This window comes from Lissotriton helveticus, chromosome 11 (assembly GCF_964261635.1).
Source record: "Lissotriton helveticus chromosome 11, aLisHel1.1, whole genome shotgun sequence".
In the NCBI taxonomy this organism is placed as follows: domain Eukaryota; kingdom Metazoa; phylum Chordata; class Amphibia; order Caudata; family Salamandridae; genus Lissotriton; species Lissotriton helveticus.
In genome coordinates this window covers 191,366,581-191,384,658 of record NC_136072.1, presented here as the reverse complement: position 1 = coordinate 191,384,658, position 18,078 = coordinate 191,366,581, and the positions used below count along the sequence as shown (strand labels likewise).

The 18,078-nt window shown below is 45.8% G+C and overlaps 1 protein-coding gene across 2 annotated transcripts in view; it reads right to left on the bottom strand.

The window, feature by feature from the left end:
* The window catches only part of LOC144792068 (uncharacterized), a 211,900-nt gene that overhangs the window by 112,711 nt on the left and 81,111 nt on the right, over positions 1-18,078 (bottom strand). For both annotated transcript variants that reach the window (XM_078666915.1, XM_078666916.1), the window contains exons 7-9: positions 5,241-5,288; positions 5,109-5,152; positions 4,975-5,033 (exon numbers count right to left, since the gene is read on the bottom strand). In XM_078666915.1, the coding sequence (XP_078523041.1) occupies positions 4,975-5,033; positions 5,109-5,152; positions 5,241-5,288 (151 nt within the window). The remainder of the gene's footprint in view (positions 1-4,974; positions 5,034-5,108; positions 5,153-5,240; positions 5,289-18,078) is intronic.

Below are 18,078 nucleotides of genomic sequence, written 5' to 3'. Positions count from 1 at the left end.
TTCTGTGGGAGGGGTGGAGTGGTATGTGAAAATAAGCATCCTTGAGGTCTAAGGTTGCTAGGAAGTCCCCTTGGTTTAGCAGGGGAAGAATCTGTTGCAGTGTAAGCATGTGAAAGTGTTCTGACAGTATATACAGGTTGAGGGGGCGTAGATCCAGAATGGGTCTGAGGGATCCGTCCTTTTTTGGGATAAGGAAGTACAGGGAATAGACCCCTGTGCCCTCCTCCTCCACTGGTACGAGCTCGATAGCGCCTTTTTGCAGCATCACTACTACTTCCTGCTGCAATAAGTGCAAGTGCTCTGCCGACATAGGACGTTGTCTTGGGGGAATGTTGGGTGGAGTGGAGGTCAACTCCAAACAATACCCGTACTGGATAAGCTGTCTTACCCACCTGTCTGTGGTGATGGATGTCCAGACTGGCAGGAACTGCTGGAGTCTCCCCCCGACAGGTGTTGGATGGTCGGGGGGCAGTGACGGAGAGTCACTGTTTGTTGGCGGCAGAGGAACGGGAGTTGTTGTTTCCTCTGCCTCTGCCCTTGGCACTATTACCTCTGTAACCCCCTCTACCCTGTTTGGGGTACGAGGATTGTGCGCCACCTTTTGTGAATTGTGTCTGTTGACCCAAGTGTCCTCTGGTAACACCGCGTGCACCTGAGCGACGAAAAGTGCTCCCCCTGAACTGTTGAGACTGAAGCGCCCCCATGGACTTAGCTGTTTCATTGTCTTTTTTAATTTTTTCGAGGGTGGTGTCAACATCTGGGCCAAACAGTCTGTCAGGATTAACGGGCTGGTTGAGTATTGTTGTCTGAATGTCAGGTTTAAAGCCTGATATGCGAAGCCATGCTTGTCGCCTTAACATGACGCTAGTGTTAATCGCCCTAGCCGCTGTGTCAGCCACATCAAGTGCACACTTTATTGCAGCGTTTGAAATGAGCTTTCCCTCTTGTATGAGCATTTCTGCCCCCTCCTTAAACTGATCAGGTAGGTGTTGAAGGAGCTGTTCTAGGGTGTCGTAATGCACCCTATCATATCGTGCCAATAGTGCCTGTGTGTTTGATATACGCCAGATATTGGCAGCCTGCGCAGCCACCCTTTTGCCCGCTGCCTCAAGCACTTTCGACTCCTTGTCTGGGGGAGGAGCTTCACCCGTCGTCTGGGAGTTCGCCCTTTTGCGGGCATTGGCGACCACCAGCGAGTCCAGAGGCAACTGTCCCCGAATATATGCAGGGTCCCAAGGTGCCGGTCTGTATTTCTTTTCGATACGTGGGTTCACCACTCTCGCCCTGGTAGGTTCCTTAAAGATCTCTGGGGCATGCTTAAGGACACCTTTTAGCATAGGAAGTGTTTTAACTGTTCTCTCTGAGACAGAGAAGGTGGCAAACAAAAAATCTTCTTCTACCGGGTCAGCATGCATGTCCACATCATGATTCGCAGCTGCCCGCTCTATCAAGGCATTAAATGCCGCTGAATCCTCAGTTGGGGATGTACGTGCACCAAAACCTTGTGGGTCCTGTACCACCTGATGGCCTCCTTGGTCACCAGTGTCGTCATATGAGTCCTGTTGTACATCAGGGTCATTGTCAGCTGGGAAATTGTACTGTTCGTCCTGGTCATTGTCCTCTCCCCCAGACTGGTTGGGGGAAGGTGATGGACTCCTCCTTGGTGGAGGCTGAATAGGTTCAACAAGGGCAGGAAAGTCCTGTGCCGGCCTTTTCTTTTTCAGTGGAATGACATAGGATTCCAATGGTTGGGAAGTGATCTTCCGTTTATAGAGGGTCAATTTCCCGGTGTCGGCATCGATATAATGCTCAGAGTGTTCTTCTGAGTCTTGACGTCGATCCAATCGGCCACTTTGTGTGGAATGTTCAGACGTTTCAGTGATCTTCGGCACCGATTTGGTTGCAAATGCCTTCGGTGCCACCTTCGGCGGCAGAGTGTAGAGAAGCTTGGTTGAAGTCTTCGCAGGTGCGTTCACTGGCTTCGGAGCCGACGGCGTGTGAGTTGTCGACGGTGAAGCCTTGTCCCGAATACGTTTGAGGGAGTCAGTGACCTGCTTTGTGAATGAAGCGGAGGGTTTGGTAACCGATGCTCCATGTCCGCCACTATCGGAGGACCTCGGTGGCGACGAGGTGACCTCAGACGAATCTTCGGCTGCAACGGTCCGTGCTTCCGTTGTAGGCTTAGGCGCCGATGCCGTTGCTTTAGATGTGGAGTCTTTGTGCCGATGCGCAGTGCCTCCGGACTTCGGGTCGTGGTCCTGTGCTGATCTCGCTTCGACAGCTTTAGTGGACTCTGCCGGCGTAACCGTGCTCGACACGTGATGGACGACCTTCTTCGAGGACGTGTCCTTGGCCACTTTCTGCGGCGCTGCCGACTCGACGGCTTTCTTCGACTTCGGAGGGCCGGAGGGCGACGGAGTCGATGAGGGAGCAGGCTTTGTTATTTTTGATGGTACGTCGGCCATTTTCGGTGTCGTCGAATCCGAAGGTTTCGGTTTCGTTTTTGATGGGACGTCGGCCATCTTTGGTGCCGTCGAATCCGAAGGTTTCGGTTTCGATACGCGCAATGGCGTCTCCGCTGGTGTGTCCGTGGCCGGGCCAGAAGGCGGGGCCGTGGATAGCGGTACAGGGTCGTGGGTAAGGCCGAGTGGCGATCCCGTGACCCGCGGCTGAATCATGTAACTTTCGGGGCATAGCTCTTCCTCCGAGCTATCTTCCGCGGCCCCATAAACTTCTTCGTCGTCCCCTACCTCCTCGACGTATTCAAGGTCTTGGCTCTGTTCCTCGATGTGTTCCTCGGGATCGGCCTCGACCTCCGTCGACGGCGGTGAAATCTGAAGATGATGGCTTCGGCCTTCTTCTGCGGGGTCGTCGAATATGTCGTCGGGTGCCGGGGCCGCTCGCCGGGCCTCGAGGCGCGCCGCGCGCCGAAGCTTGAGCGTTTTCTTGGACCTGAACTTTGAGCAGGCCATGCAGTTGTCCTCGTTGTGGTCCGGCGAGAGGCATTTGTTACAGACTTGATGCACGTCGATATGTGGGTATTTGGACCCACAGACGGGACAGAACTTGAACGGACTCCGTTCCATGGTAAAAGTGCCGGTGTCTTGCTGCGACGAGAGGGCCTCGATGTCCGAAGAGTTACTCGACTCCGCAGAATTCCGACCCGAAGAGTCGGATGAAGCTCGAGACCGCACGCGAACAATACCGACGCAGATACGAAGGCCTTTTGGCCTTAAAGGAGTTCGTTTTTTCGATTCCGACAAGGAGACGTCGAAACCACATCCGAACCCAATGGCGGAAAAAAACAATCTGGGGATGGAGTCGATGCCCATGCGCACTGTAGTCCAGGGGAGGAGCCACCTATCTTGTGATACTTCGAAGACTCTTCCAGGACAACAATGTGCAATCATCCGGACCCAACACTAGGCGGCGATCTATGCAAAAGATATGAATTTAGCAGCCCACATGCCTCGAACACCCCATCTACAAAGTATGGAGGCCAAGCAAATTCCTTCAAAAACTAGATTGCAGTTACAAGTCTTACTCAGTGACAAAGCTGCGTTTTTCTTAGTTAAGATTAGGCAAAATTTCCAGATAGCCAAAAGAATTTAGGATTCACTGAAGAGGATTGAAGAGTCTAATTTTATTCTGAGTATTAAAGGATAGAATTGAAAGGGTAAGGCTATTTGAGAAAGTTATTAATTTAATTTCCATGTGTTACGATAAGGAGTTATATTTCACGGACCCTGAGGTAAATATTGAAGGTATTGAGTCATTTTTGTAGAGTTTGAAATGACTTAAACTGGAAGAATAGTACAGTATAGTGGCACACAGTTTAGTCATATGGGAAGATATTTTGCTATCTAGAGACGTCGATGAAATGGCCTCGACCGGCCGCAAAAGTGATATGATAGATATAATTTGGCCCTATAATAAAGTTTATGCTTTGGTAAAGATACTTTTCAAAGTAATACTAAATAACTGTCTAAGGAAGGAGCACGTACTTCGTGTATCCCAAAACTTGAAAGAAACAATAAAAAATATTTTATAGTTTATAAAACCCAATCTTAATCTGAAGGGACAGTGGAAAGCTGGACTGAGCAAGAGAATACAAGACATGCATGCAGCATTACTGAGATGGGGATATTTATATTACAACAGAAGAGAGAGTAACATTACAGTGTGGAGGGGATGAGGAAGGAAATAAAAGGTTCCTGAATGAGTCAGACCTTGACTAGAAGAAAGCTGTACATTTTTGGTGGACATATTTAGGATTTTGGCCTGCTGACATCCCTGGAAGATGATTCATACCTATCTATCAGCTGTATGTGAGAACATTATGTCAGAAATATTGTGCAACAAACATGTAGTGGCTAAAATATCGAGGATCACAATATTTGACAGTAAGTACACACATGTACGTATATATTTACTATCCTTAACTCTATCTGCATACCTTATTCCCTTCCCTGCTCATGATGGAACCACGCCGTCATGAGTCACGGGCGGCCTGTGCTCATGACGGTGTGATTCCGTCATGCTGCGGCCGCTCCGCCCACACCGCACTGATTCCCCGCCTGTGCAGGCCAATTAGTGAGTGGGTGGAGTCGTGACGGAACCATGCCGTTATGAGCATAGCTCGCCCGTGTCTCATGACCGCGTGGTTCCGTCACGAGCATGGCGGCGCCGCGCTCCCCCCTCCCCGGTTAAAGATAGAGGCACATCATCCAGATTCCTATATGTGGAGTCAAGAATAGTAAATCTATAATTACCTATAAATATACCTACCACCACAATATTGTGAAGGTCGATATCTTGGCTACAATGCTTTAACAAAATATTTCTAAACAATATTGTGATAGTAAAACTTTCATCCTCTCTACAGTACCACAGCTACTGTGGAAGCTAGCACGGGGGAGATAGGACTCAAAAGATCAAAAATGTTGTTTACTACATAATTCCAATTATACCTACAAGAATTCTCCCATTGCAAGTTTTCTTGGTACTGCCTTTTCCTTTTCACTCTGCAGACACTGAAAAATAAACGTTTCATAAATATCGAATAGAAAAACGAGATTATTAATAAAAAATGAGGCAAAATAACTCACATGTTTATTCTTGCAGCGCTCACACAGAGTCTGGCCAGCAGATTCTAAAGACATCAGATAAAAGCAACAATGTAACTGAAATATATCAATACCAGTGGAATATTAATTAAAATTAAACATGTTAAGCTATACCTGGTTTAGATGATTCTGTTACGTCCTTGGACTTAGAATGTTCTTCAGCTAGAAAGAGAAGGAACAAGTTATTCCAAGCCCATTGCCTCAAATCAATATCCAATTGTTTTTGTGTCATTTGTAAATATGCTGTAGGTATGCACAACCGATGTATATACCCAAAATTACTTAGCAAGAAAGGGTGAAAACTGCACATATGTGGGCCCTTGCTGTGACAAAGATCACAGCAAGGGCCCACAGGAGCCAGTGACCCCGGAAACCAATTACAATGGTGCTGCCGACACCTTAGACCACCCAACAGAACCCTTAGACTAATGGAGTCCTTGGTAAAAAATAATAGAAAACTCATGTTCCAACTGCGCAACTGGCCCTAATGGAATACCGATTGCACTTCTAAAGCACCACGCTACAACCTGGGCTGTTTTCCTCAATTTGATGTTCAAGCAAATACTGCTGACGAAAAGTATACCGAAAAGCTGGAGAGGCTCAGTGCCACCCCATCTTCAAAGGTAGGGAAGCTAAGTTCCGTAGTAAATACAGGTTGATATCATTGCTAAATGTAGACCTCAATTTTTTTCATCACTACTACTGCATGATCTACAGGAGTGGGCGACAGAGGCAAAACGGCTACCAATGAACCAAACGGGGTTCACTAAAAAGCAAGGAATCTGCACCAACCTAATCGTAGTGGGTCTTATATCGAAAAGAGCGATACCATGGTGCCTCTATTCATGTGTTTTGTGGTCTTCAAACCAGCCTTTGACTGAGTCTCTCGAGGCCGGCTATGAGAAAAACTATTACGTTGGGGAATTCCGCAAAACCTTTTGAGGGCTATCTAGATGCTATATACGCAAGCAAGCAAGAAATACTTTATTCGGTTCGAATATTCAAAACCACAAAAGTACAAGACACACTTAAACAAATGGTCCAAAAAACACAATGAATCATTAAAAAGGGTTACGATTATCAATCACAATAAAAACATTACAAAATTTTAAAAAACTGGATTCAATTTTTACAGTGAGCATGATTATTGTTAATAGGTATTCTACACCCAATTAATCTTTTTACTCAGTCTGACTGCGATAGTTAAAAATTTGGCCACGTTGTAGATTTGCCAGATATCATTTAGCATCTGAAGGTGTAGTAACGCTGGTTTAACCTGCCTAAACCCTCTCCCTTTTAGCATGGGGATAATAAATTTTTCCCTAATAGATTTAAAGTGGGAACAAAAGAACAGGTAGTGGGCGGTATCCATAATTGAATGACCATCACAAGTACATAAATTCAGTTCCGAGTCCCTGGTCCAACCAGGACGACCAGAAATTAACAAGTGAACTTTGTTCAGGCGGAACTTGGTGAGAAGGTACCTATGGTTTTGGTTATTTACAACCTTCAGATAAAATTCCGGGTCATGGTCTGAGGAAACGATCAATTGATGCGACCTAACCGAGGGTTTTGTCAACTCCCTGTTTTCCCTATCCATTCCACTATACAACAGAAAAGTGTTCTTTGTCCACTTCAGGTCTGCCTTCACAAGGGCAGAGGGATTATGGAACAATTCAGGTCTTCCTAGCTTAGCACACAGCTGCTCAACATAATTCAGCCAGGGGATCTTATTCCAGTGATCTAGTTTAAGGCAATCCTTCAGGATATCATGATTGACTTCCAGCTCTGGGTTGAGCCACACAGAAATCCATTTCAGGAGGGGAGCCATAGCGACCCGATCCTCCAAGAACAAATCCACCCCACATTCCTGATGTGCGATAAAGCTTGCCGTGGATTTTGGTAAAGAAAGGATGGATTTTAAAAAATTATCTTCGATCACTTGAAGAAATTTTACAGGCCTAAAACCCCACAGGTCTGCACCATACATAACAATGGCTATGCATTTGGCAGTGTACACTTTTAAAACAGCCTCTATAGGCTTCACCCCAATTTTGCGTGAAAACCCGAGAACTGCAGATATGGATCTTATTAAGACCTTTTTTTTCTCCAGCATCTGGGGAAGCCATGTAGAGCGATCGTCAAACACTACACCCAGATAAGGAAATCTGGGAACTCTAGATAATTTGTGACCATTACAGTGTAACGTCATGGCTTGTTTTTTTGCCTTAGTTTTAGGCCCTACTACCATTACATGGGATTTACCAAAATTGATGCTTAGGTCCAGCTTTGTCATAAAATTATAAAAAGAATTTAACAGACTTTGCAGACCTACTGCAGTTCTAGCTATAAGAGCAGCGTCGTCTGCATACAATAATGCGGGCAATGTATATTTCCCTGCCCTGGGTATATCTATGCATGCTGTATCCAATATTCCGCCCAGATTGTTAATATATAAAGTGAATAACAGGGGGGCAAGGATACATCCCTGCCTAACACCGTTAGTAATATGAATTTTCCCTGTACAATTCCCTTTTCTGTCATAACGGACAGTGGCGGTGAGGTCTTTATGGAGGTCTGCTAGGAAGTACACAATGTTTGGATCTATGCCTATGCTGAGGAGCTGACCCCACAGCTTGGATCTGTTAACTCGGTCAAAGGCCGAGGACAGATCCATGAAGGCGATGTACAGGGATCCAGACTTAGCTATAGTGTATTTTCCTATCAGCAGTTGTAGGTTTAGACTCTGGTCGATGGTGCTCCTTCCCTTTCTAAAACCATACTGAAGGGGTGAGAGAATGTTGGTCTCACCTAGCCAATCAGTAAGTTTACTGAGAACCACTCTCCCTATGACCTTAACCGCAGAGTTAATTAGGGATATAGGGCGGTAGTTTCCCGGCTCCCCCCTGTCTCCTTTTTTAAAAATGGGGACAATTACTGATTGGGACCATGAAGCTGGGATACCTATTTTAAAAATGCTGTTGAAAACTCTGGTTAAAATTTTGGACCAAAATAAAATATCCACTTTAAAAAGATCAGCGGGAACCCCATCCGGCCCGGGAGCTTTATTGCTGGTCATTTTTTCAATGGCAAGACCCACCTCTACCTCATCCACCGTTAGGCTATAAGGAAGTTGGTATAAACTGTTCATGCCCTCGGCCCCGGGGGCTTCCTGTTCATACACAGATTTAAAATGCAGGTGCCATTTATCCTCTTGGATGCCACAATCTAACTCACTATTATGTGAGTCCGCAAAAAATGGTTGATTGACCACGGCCCAGAATTTGGCGCTACTCTTCAAAACATCAGTTGAGGTCAGGTCAGCCCAAGCGTCCTCTCTGATCTCGCGCCGTCTACTCTCAATGGCGGTCTTATATGCTTTCCTAAGGGTGGCCACAAGTCTTCTATCTACTGGGTTCGATTTTAGGGCTGATTTTAACTTGCGATTAGCAGCAGAACATTTGTTGTCAAACCAGCCCACCCTTTCTTGTGTTTTCCTTTTACACTGCTGTGTCAGGTTGGACACAATATTGGCACAAACCCTATTATATGCCTCTAACACCTCGGTGTCTCCCGCGTGATCATCCATACAGAGTGCAAAGGCCTCCTGGCTACTTATGCGCAGGTTGCCAAAAAAATCCTCTGGAATTATTTTACACCATTTGATTCGGCGGGCCTGATCAGATGTTCTTAAATCACATTTATCTACTGGACTCACACTGCTGACATTAGTAGCTAGTACATTTTCAATTTTTAGTACAACAAGATTGTGGTCACTAAAATGGGACCCTACAACAGTATAACCAAGAATATGGCTACTATAGCTGCTGTTTAAAAAAATATAATCAATCGTGGACCCACTGCCATGTCCCGTAAAAGTTGGAATACCCTCTTCCCCCCCGAGAGGCAACATTAGACCATTTTCAGCTAACAGGGATTCTAAACAGGATCCCTGCTCTGAGTGTTCAAAATGAATATTCTCCTCTTCTGGTGGACCAAACAAAAGGTTCGGAGGGCATTCTTCCTTGCAACTATGGACATTAAAGTCACCCAGTAAAATTACAATACAGTTAGCCTCCACAGTCTCCTGAAATCTAATTAAAAAAGAATTTAACCTCAACAGGTTATCAAGTGGGTGTTCTCTATCAAAGGAGTTGTAGAAGTTAACTAATAGTACAGCGTTGAATCCCCTGTGTGTAATCAAGACTGCCAAACAATAGGGGCTTCCAGTAGGAATTTCTTTATATGTGCCTGAGATTTTTGCAGATATCAAGGTGACCAGACCTCCCTTAGCCCGCCCTCTCAATGAATTAACAGCTGGGAGGTAAAAGGTGGTATACCCATCCAGTGTGAGCAAATTCTCAGTTGCCCATGTTTCCTGCATGGCAATTATGTCCATCGTGCCTATTAAGTCTCTCCAATGAGGATCATCGATCTTATTTCTAAGGCCCGCTATATTCCAAGTGGCCATTTCAATCACCCCTCTACTTCCTTTGTTCCCATCAATCACACGTAATGCTGTCCCTCCCTCCAGACCCTGTCCTGAGATTAACCTTGACTCAGTAATTGGCTCGGGGTTTAATTCTTGTAGGTGTTGACTGCACTCTGGTGTGGTGGGGGGAGCAGTTAGGACTCGCGAGGTGGAGGGGCCTAATGTTTGTCAATCTACCCAGTCCAAAAAGGACGGGTGATCGTAATGATTAAACATTGGAACATTAAAATAAGTATCTTGCCCATTTACGTGGTGATTGTCGTGATATGGAAATCTGTTTTGGGGGCCTGCAGCAAACCCACCCTGAAAAGGTCTGGCTCTTCTTCTTCTAACCACGTTCCACCCGTCCTCTCCCCTCTCCTCCCAGCCACATGATTGAGCCTCCCATGGGGGATTGTACTTCTGTCGATGGTGGAGCTCCTGGGGGCCCTTTAACCAGCTCCACCTACTGTCAGGTTGATTCCCCAGTGCATAAAAATAGGAGAGAGGCCTGGCAGTAACCGTACTCGCCTGATGGCGCGGTGTACCAGCACAGATGTAATTTACTACCTCTTGATGCTCAAAGGTGACCACAACGCAGTCACCTTGCAAGTTTTTCCTATTGCCTCCCACCCAAGGGGTTCTCTCCACCATTAGGATATTACTAGGCATGCCAGGCGGTAAGGGATAATTTTTAGACAGCCAATGACATACCTTGTTTTTTAAGGCTTGGTAAGACTCTGTTTCAGTTGTTACAAGTTCTGTGACCCCAGTCAGAATCACTACATAGGAGCATGCATCCGGGGGGAGGTGGATGTTTCTCCGTGATTCTCTCTTTGCTTTCGGGGTCTGGTCTAATTTAGGGGCTGAGAGTATTGGATCTTTGAACTTAACCTGAGGGGTTACCTTGGTTTTTACTGGGTTCGTTGTTTGCTTGGAATCAGTGGTTTTAGAAGAAGTGCCACCTACGGTGGTAAAATTGGTGGGATTAGTGGGTACAATCTTTTTTTGAGAAAGGGTGTTTTTATCAACGGTGGTGGGCTTATTCGTGGCCTTTTTTACTGGGGGTATCTTATTTTCCAAACTAAAACTTGGGGCGCTTATATCTTTATGAATGTTTTTTAAGATGGTTTCTAAGCAACGCAACCTGACCTCAATTGGTTCAAGCAGGATTTTTAACATTTCCAAGATGTTATTGTTTACCATGTTTAAGCTGTTCCTATCCTCGTTGCTTCTAACATGGTTATCTATATCATCACCCAAATCCAGTATTTCCTCTAAGCTGCTATCTATGATCGTGTCATCTGGTAGGCTTAGGGATAAACGCACATTAGTTTGGACCGCTCCCTCCAGGTCAGCAACATGCGCAACCAGGATGCTGTCCGGGGGCGCCAGGTTTAAAGTGGTTTGATCTAGGTTTTGCGTGGTCAGTGCTTTCCTTCCTTTACGTTTGGTTGATTTTGACTTCTTTTTGGGAATAGCACCCTCTTTCAGACCTCTATCGTGTACATTAACCACAGGGACATTGTCGGGCTCATTTAAAGAATCGCTCTCAGCTAACAAGGCAAGATTAGGTGTTGACTCCAAGCCCTCCTGAGAGCTAAATTCATCAAGGGCCCCCTCATTATGTACAATAGCAAGAGTGTTTGGGCCAGTCGCTGTGTGTGGAGTACGGGCCTGCGCTATATGTCCTAAAGAAGATCTCCTGGCTATTGCCAAGTCCTGGGACACCCTTCTATCCATTAGTATGATCCCCTCATCTATTAAAGCATGAGTCCGGACAATAAAATCATCAAGGGTCCCTGTCAATTTCTTGGCTCCGGCGGCTGCCATACTTCTAGTCTCTCGTGAGTTCATAACAAGCACCAAAAATTTAATATAAAAAATAAAACAAACTTACATTAATGATAAAAAGTCCAATAGTCCACAAAAACTAGCAAGTAAATGGCAAAGGGAGTGGCCCAGGCCAGGCTCCTCAGGCCTCTGAGGGCCACAGAGGGCCCGCCCTTTGCCCGGGCTTAGCCCCGGGCGTCCCGCGTAGCGGATGTCAGTAGCTCCTAATGAGGGGATGAGGCGGTCGGGGGCGGGGCAACCAGGGAGAGCGTCCAGGTGCAGGGGATGACTACACAGGGACTCCTGGGAAATGGAGTCCCTGTCCCTCACCTGGAGCTCGCAGCCCTGGCAGAGTGTTCTCTTTTCCCGCCTGTGAGGAGCACAGTTCGCCAACAAAGTCCTTCTCCACGACGGGGCAGCCCAGCAGAGCGGGCGAAGCGGGACCCGCGCAGCGGGTTCCGCGAGGTGTAGCGGCAAAAGGCAGCAAGCAAAAGGCAAAGGGCAAATCCAGCAGCAGTTGGGTCGTTGCAGGGATAATCCGGTGAGCTCCCTGGTCAGCAGTAAGATTAGGCGTTTCCCGAATAGCTTAGGCAGGCGGCAGCTTTAGCCCGGCGGTCGGGGGCGGGGCAACCAGGGAGAGCGTCCAGGTGCAGGGGATGACTACACAGGGACTCCTGGGAAATGGAGTCCCTGTCCCTCACCTGGAGCTCGCAGCCCTGGCAGAGTGTTCTCTTTTCCCGCCTGTGAGGAGCACAGTTCGCCAACAAAGTCCTTCTCCACGACGGGGCAGCCCAGCAGAGCGGGCGAAGCGGGACCCGCGCAGCGGGTTCCGCGAGGTGTAGCGGCAAAAGGCAGCAAGCAAAAGGCAAAGGGCAAATCCAGCAGCAGTTGGGTCGTTGCAGGGATAATCCGGTGAGCTCCCTGGTCAGCAGTAAGATTAGGCGTTTCCCGAATAGCTTAGGCAGGCGGCAGCTTTAGCCCGGCGGTCGGGGGCGGGGCAACCAGGGAGAGCGTCCAGGTGCAGGGGATGACTACACAGGGACTCCTGGGAAATGGAGTCCCTGTCCCTCACCTGGAGCTCGCAGCCCTGGCAGAGTGTTCTCTTTTCCCGCCTGTGAGGAGCACAGTTCGCCAACAAAGTCCTTCTCCACGACGGGGCAGCCCAGCAGAGCGGGCGAAGCGGGACCCGCGCAGCGGGTTCCGTGAGGTGTAGCGGCAAAAGGCAGCAAGCAAAAGGCAAAGGGCAAATCCAGCAGCAGTTGGGTCGTTGCAGGGATAATCCGGTGAGCTCCCTGGTCAGCAGTAAGATTAGGCGTTTCTATATACAAAAACCAGGGTAAAGATCCGGGTGGAGGATGGGCGCAATTTATCCAGAAAGATTACCAACTCCCTTGAATTAAAAAAGGGATGTGTGTTGGAGACGCTTGTTCAACCTGTTCATTGGTGATCTTTTATCCTCCCTAACAGCTGAGTAACATCTTGTATGCAGGAGATCTGCTGTTGCTAAGAAATACCCGCATGGTCCTACAAAGATTCATTATTAGGCTCACCGAGTATTCTGCAAATAACCAGCTGGAAATCAACCTAAAAAAACAGTTACACGGCTTAAATGATGCATAGTGAAACATGGGAAATGGAGCCTAAATGGGTCCAACATCGGGCTCCCATTGGACTCAAAATTATTTTGCTGCACAAAAAAAAGCTACCATTGCAAAAGCTGAGGGCCTAAACTTCTCCTTCTCAAACCTGAAGAAAAGCCTGTGGGACCACAATCTAAAGGTGTTGATAACAGTGATTACCTCAAAACCGATCCAAACTTTATCATATAGAGGAGAGGTAATGTTGGGTGAAGATGCAGGTTTCTTGGTGAAGCTTGCATTACGGACATATACACAAGCATTTCAGATTTCAAAGTCAGACTTTCCCGCCCAATTAAGATTGGAATTTGCCTTGGTAAAACAATCACCAGCCAGGCAAGGGGCCTTCGTGAAGTGCTGTCGTCGACTGCAGAGTTCCACACAGGAATTGCTGGCTCAACTTGTTTGGACAGAGATAAACCTGTTAAGGGGCAAAGGACAATTCACCAAATACCTGCTGGACAGTATACAGAATCTTGGCATCCTAGACTTATGGCAACTGAACATGAGTGACCATACATTTAAGAAATTAGTGAATAAATACATACAGAACAAAAACAGGTTGGAAGATAAAGCTACACTGACAAAACGGTTTCATGGGTGGTTAGTAATAAACTTGTATATCATAAGAAGGGAACAGTCCTATTTTGAGGTAACACTGTCATTGGCGATGATCAAGAAGGAACTGATGAAGAGTTAATTTGGATGCCTTCCAACACTTGATTTCGTCCATAAGTGGCAGAAGAAGGCCCAACAGGAAAATGCATTGTGCCGCTTGTGTTACCACGCAAAAGAAACATTTGTACATGTATGCTGTGTGGGCCCCAACCTGCTAGTACATCGGAGGTCATTTTTACGTAAGGAGGTCATAGCTTTAGGTATTAGAACCTGCAGGACGGCAGCCATAGACGCCTAAACCCACAGAATTGTATGCTGAATGCACATAGGCGGAAAACCTTCCGGATCCAGTCTGGCGCCTGGGGAATATTCTAAGGTAAGGAATCTATCACTAACGTGTCTCTTTCAGATATTCAACTGGTGCAGTTTTTATAATTTTTTAACAAACAGATTACAATCGTTACATGACTACTGTCCATGGGTTTGAAAGGGATATATTTAGCACTTTCAATTCAAGAGCGGCTGCTAGGGACAGAACAAGAGACTTTTTGATCCCTACCCCATAGTCGGTATTTAGCATCAATTAAAGGGTTAGATGATCACGAGGAATAGCCCATTTCTGCTCACCGCTGGATGCTCTGATAGCACAGTAAATGCTACCTTTGCACATCTGCCGTGAATGCTATCTTTGCACAGCTGCATCAATGTTTGCACTAGGCCCCCAAGCCTATCAGGCTGATAGAAGTGTGTTAACAAGTTTGCCTTCATGCACAGCTCTGCCAAATGCTGCCACCAAGCACTATCACAATGCTTTTTTGTACAATCGCACTATGTATGTTATGCTGTGCAATTGCTCTAAGCTCAATGCACTAGGCACATTTTACTAAGCATGGCAAGCATACACCCTCATTAAGCAGGTAGGAGCACTTTAGTAGCTTCATACTTGGTATGCCTCCTTGCACAATTGCATCAATGCACTTAAAAACACGTTGATAATTCCTCCCTGCACCGTAGTGTTGATGTTTACATCAAGTATTTTTTTTTTCTCAACCCAAGCAGGTGATGACATTACAACGCATGCTTTTACCACGCATGCCTTTACAACGCGGTTTTTACAACGCATGCCTTTACAACGCATAGTGCTTTTGGGCGCTGGATAGTGAATAGTTTAATTTACTATTCCAACTCCAGTCCCCGTGGATAGTAGGGAAGGTGTTGGATAGTAAATTAAACCTATTCCCTATCCTAGAGCGCCCTCCCAGCGCAATGCGTTGTAATGGTTTGTGTTGTAAAAGTTGCGTCGTAAAGGCACCGCGTGGTAAAAGTTGCGTTGTAAAGGATGTTTCCCGGTGATGCGAAATGACATAACGTCCTGAAATGCTTACACCGTTTCCCTTGTATAGTAAGCCCTGGATATAGGCATGTTCTACAGGCTGAACGATTTTTGTCATCATATATTTATATTTGTATTGTATGTTCTTTGTGATTTCCCTGTGCACACCTAGACGATACAGGAAGGCTAATCTCAATATGTTATCCTGTTGTATGTACAATGAGACTCATCGATTGCTAATCCATTTGTCTATGTACGATATGTTTTTTTAGATCTGGCTCTATGCCCCTGTGATGGACACATCAGCACTTAGGCAGCATGAAGCAGAGATGTATTGATTTTATATGTATTGTGCTGGTTTTATGTGTTTAAGGTTTTATTAACTAATAAATAAAATCTTTGACATAGAAGTCATTCTGATCTACCATTTCTGAATATCAGTACTGAATTTTAATGGCGGCAGAAAAATATCAAGTACGTACAATCTTTGATTCTATAATACCTGAAAGCTAACAAATAAATACTGATGGGTATGTCTCACATTTACTAAGTAATGCCTCTCCCCGACCCAAATGTCCTCATGGCAAACTTTTTCTAAATTTATTGGGGGTCTTGAGGAGTAGGCAAGCACCAGATAAGGTAACGAGAAAACCGAAAGTGCTTCGTACTGCAAGGCAACACTCAAGTCTCAGTGATAAATCCCTGCCATATTATATAAGGGATAAAGTACCCCCTGCCACACATTATATGTATATTGCAAATCACCAAGGGGTTCCATAGCCATGTAGAGGAAAGGGGCAGAAGGCTGAGTTCCATTACAAGATATGGAACTCCAAGTTGGCTTGCAATATCCTTATCATGTACGCCAGAGGGTACTTTATCCCATATAATACATGGTCACACAACACTTGCCCACAAATCACTTAAAACCTTGGTGCGTAGCTTCTTCCATATGAAAGTGCCACCCTGTTTCTAAACATGAAGAATAAAAATTAAACCTTAATGCAAAATTAAACACATCAAAAACCTCATGCAAATTATAGCAAACCAGGTATCAGTCATTACTTAACAAAATCATAGAAAACCATTAAAGTGGCATTACTTAGCAGTACATTACTTCGCAGGTTTTTACTACGCATACAGATTACTTTTTCTTTTTTTTACCCTACACGCAAACACTCCACTCCACGCCCCCTACACTTAGGCATGCTAAGTAGTAGCATGCGTAGTAATGGACTATGCTTAGTTAAAGTTGCTAAGTAAAAGAATAGCAAAGTAAAAGTTGCTAAGTAATGGTTGTTTACCCTCTGGAACATGATGTCTCGAAAACCATCTTCCCACCCGCCTCACTCACTCTTAGGGCATCACATTGGGAAAAAACAAACATGTAAGAAGTGTATTTAGCAGCCGCGGGCCGTGGAGGGAGTTACGGTGGGGCAGGGAGGCGGGGAGGGGGAGGGGCGGGGTGGAGGGTGCTAAAAACAGGCATATGGATCATTGCAGGTAAGTACACAATTTAATTAATAAAACGAAATTCGTAGCGCGCACAGCATTGCTTTTTGCCATGCAATGCGCACTACGAATTTCGTTTCATTAATTAAATTGTGTACTTACCTGCAATGATCCATATGCCTGTTTTTAGCACCCTCCACCCCGCCCCGCCCCCTCCCCGCCTCCCTGCCCCACCGTAACTCCCTCCACGGCCCGCGGCTGGTATTTAGTAATAGACCTCACCATCATTTTAATCAGTGGTAGATCTAAGCCGATAGGTTTGCTGATATCAACTTTTGCTTATTTTAGGAGAATTGTTCCATAGGTCTGTTTAAGGATGGCAGGGACAAATCCTTCTTGTAAGAAGGAGTTCCCAATAGTTAGAGCACCTGTGCCAGAGAATATTTGGGAGAGATGCAAATGCCCAAGCATGGGCACCATCATAAATGTGGCACAGAGTAATACTTTTTTTAGCCAGTCATGTATTTCAGGAGTGGATACTTGGTCAACGAATAGCAGTGTAGTGGCGCACAAACTAGTTACAGGTAGGGCCAGACAGGTCTTTTACTCCACCGGAACTGGAGCACTTAGAGGCTGGTTTTGAACGTCGATGGCCCATCTTGGTGCCTCTGTCTCTTCCCCCAGCTCCAAGAGGTCAACTGTGGCAGGAATGGGGAGGCTTCAAGAGTCAGAGGGAGGAAGGAGGAGTTGAGAGAAAGTCATCTGAGAGGGAGAAGAGGGAGAGGACAGAAGGACAAAGAGGGCGAGAGAATAGATGGAAAGAGATAGCGCGAGTGCAAGGAGACGAAGGGAGTGGGGTGGGATTGAACGTTTTTGCCAGGACTGCTTTTGGTGTCCCTAGCCCGCACTGCTTACAGAAACAAATATCTGGTAGTTGTCACCAAAATGTTGGTTCTAATGGTTAGGTGGTACCCTTAGTGTGAAGAATGTTGCTAATTGTGTCATACAGAGATTGAAATTGACCGGCGGTTGATGATTCCTTTTTCTATTAAGCTCCAGCAGGTTTCTGCTCCCTGCCTCCAAATTTCTTACCTTCTTACATTTAATGCCTGAAAACAGATGGCTGGTGTATGCTTAAACAAAATAAGAAGCAGGTTTTTTAGGAAGCATTTCAGGTGGGAGTAGTGGGGTAGTGGATAAAGTTGATGGAGAAAAATCTGAAGATACTTACTAAGAACATCCACAGAAGAGACATGTAATTAAGATATTTGGTCAAAGAATGGATACAGTTTAGCTGATTCTCAACTGTCACTAGTTGTGACTGTAGCATCACAACTTAAGTAGCACAAAGGGAAGGAAAGAAAGTTAACGTACAGTCAATTATGATTCTGGTACTATCGAGTGCATCAGTTAAAAGGTTCTACAGGTGCACTGCATAATGACTTACATTGTACAATATGCTGGTATCTGTTATTGTGCAAACAATGGATGTGGTAATGTTCTAATGAAAGGAAACACCAACAGAGGACTGTTTTGTTTCCAGTTTGGAACCTGATATTCCACAACTGCTGCTCTCGCCTTGCAATGCAAACAAAATACTCCATCTCT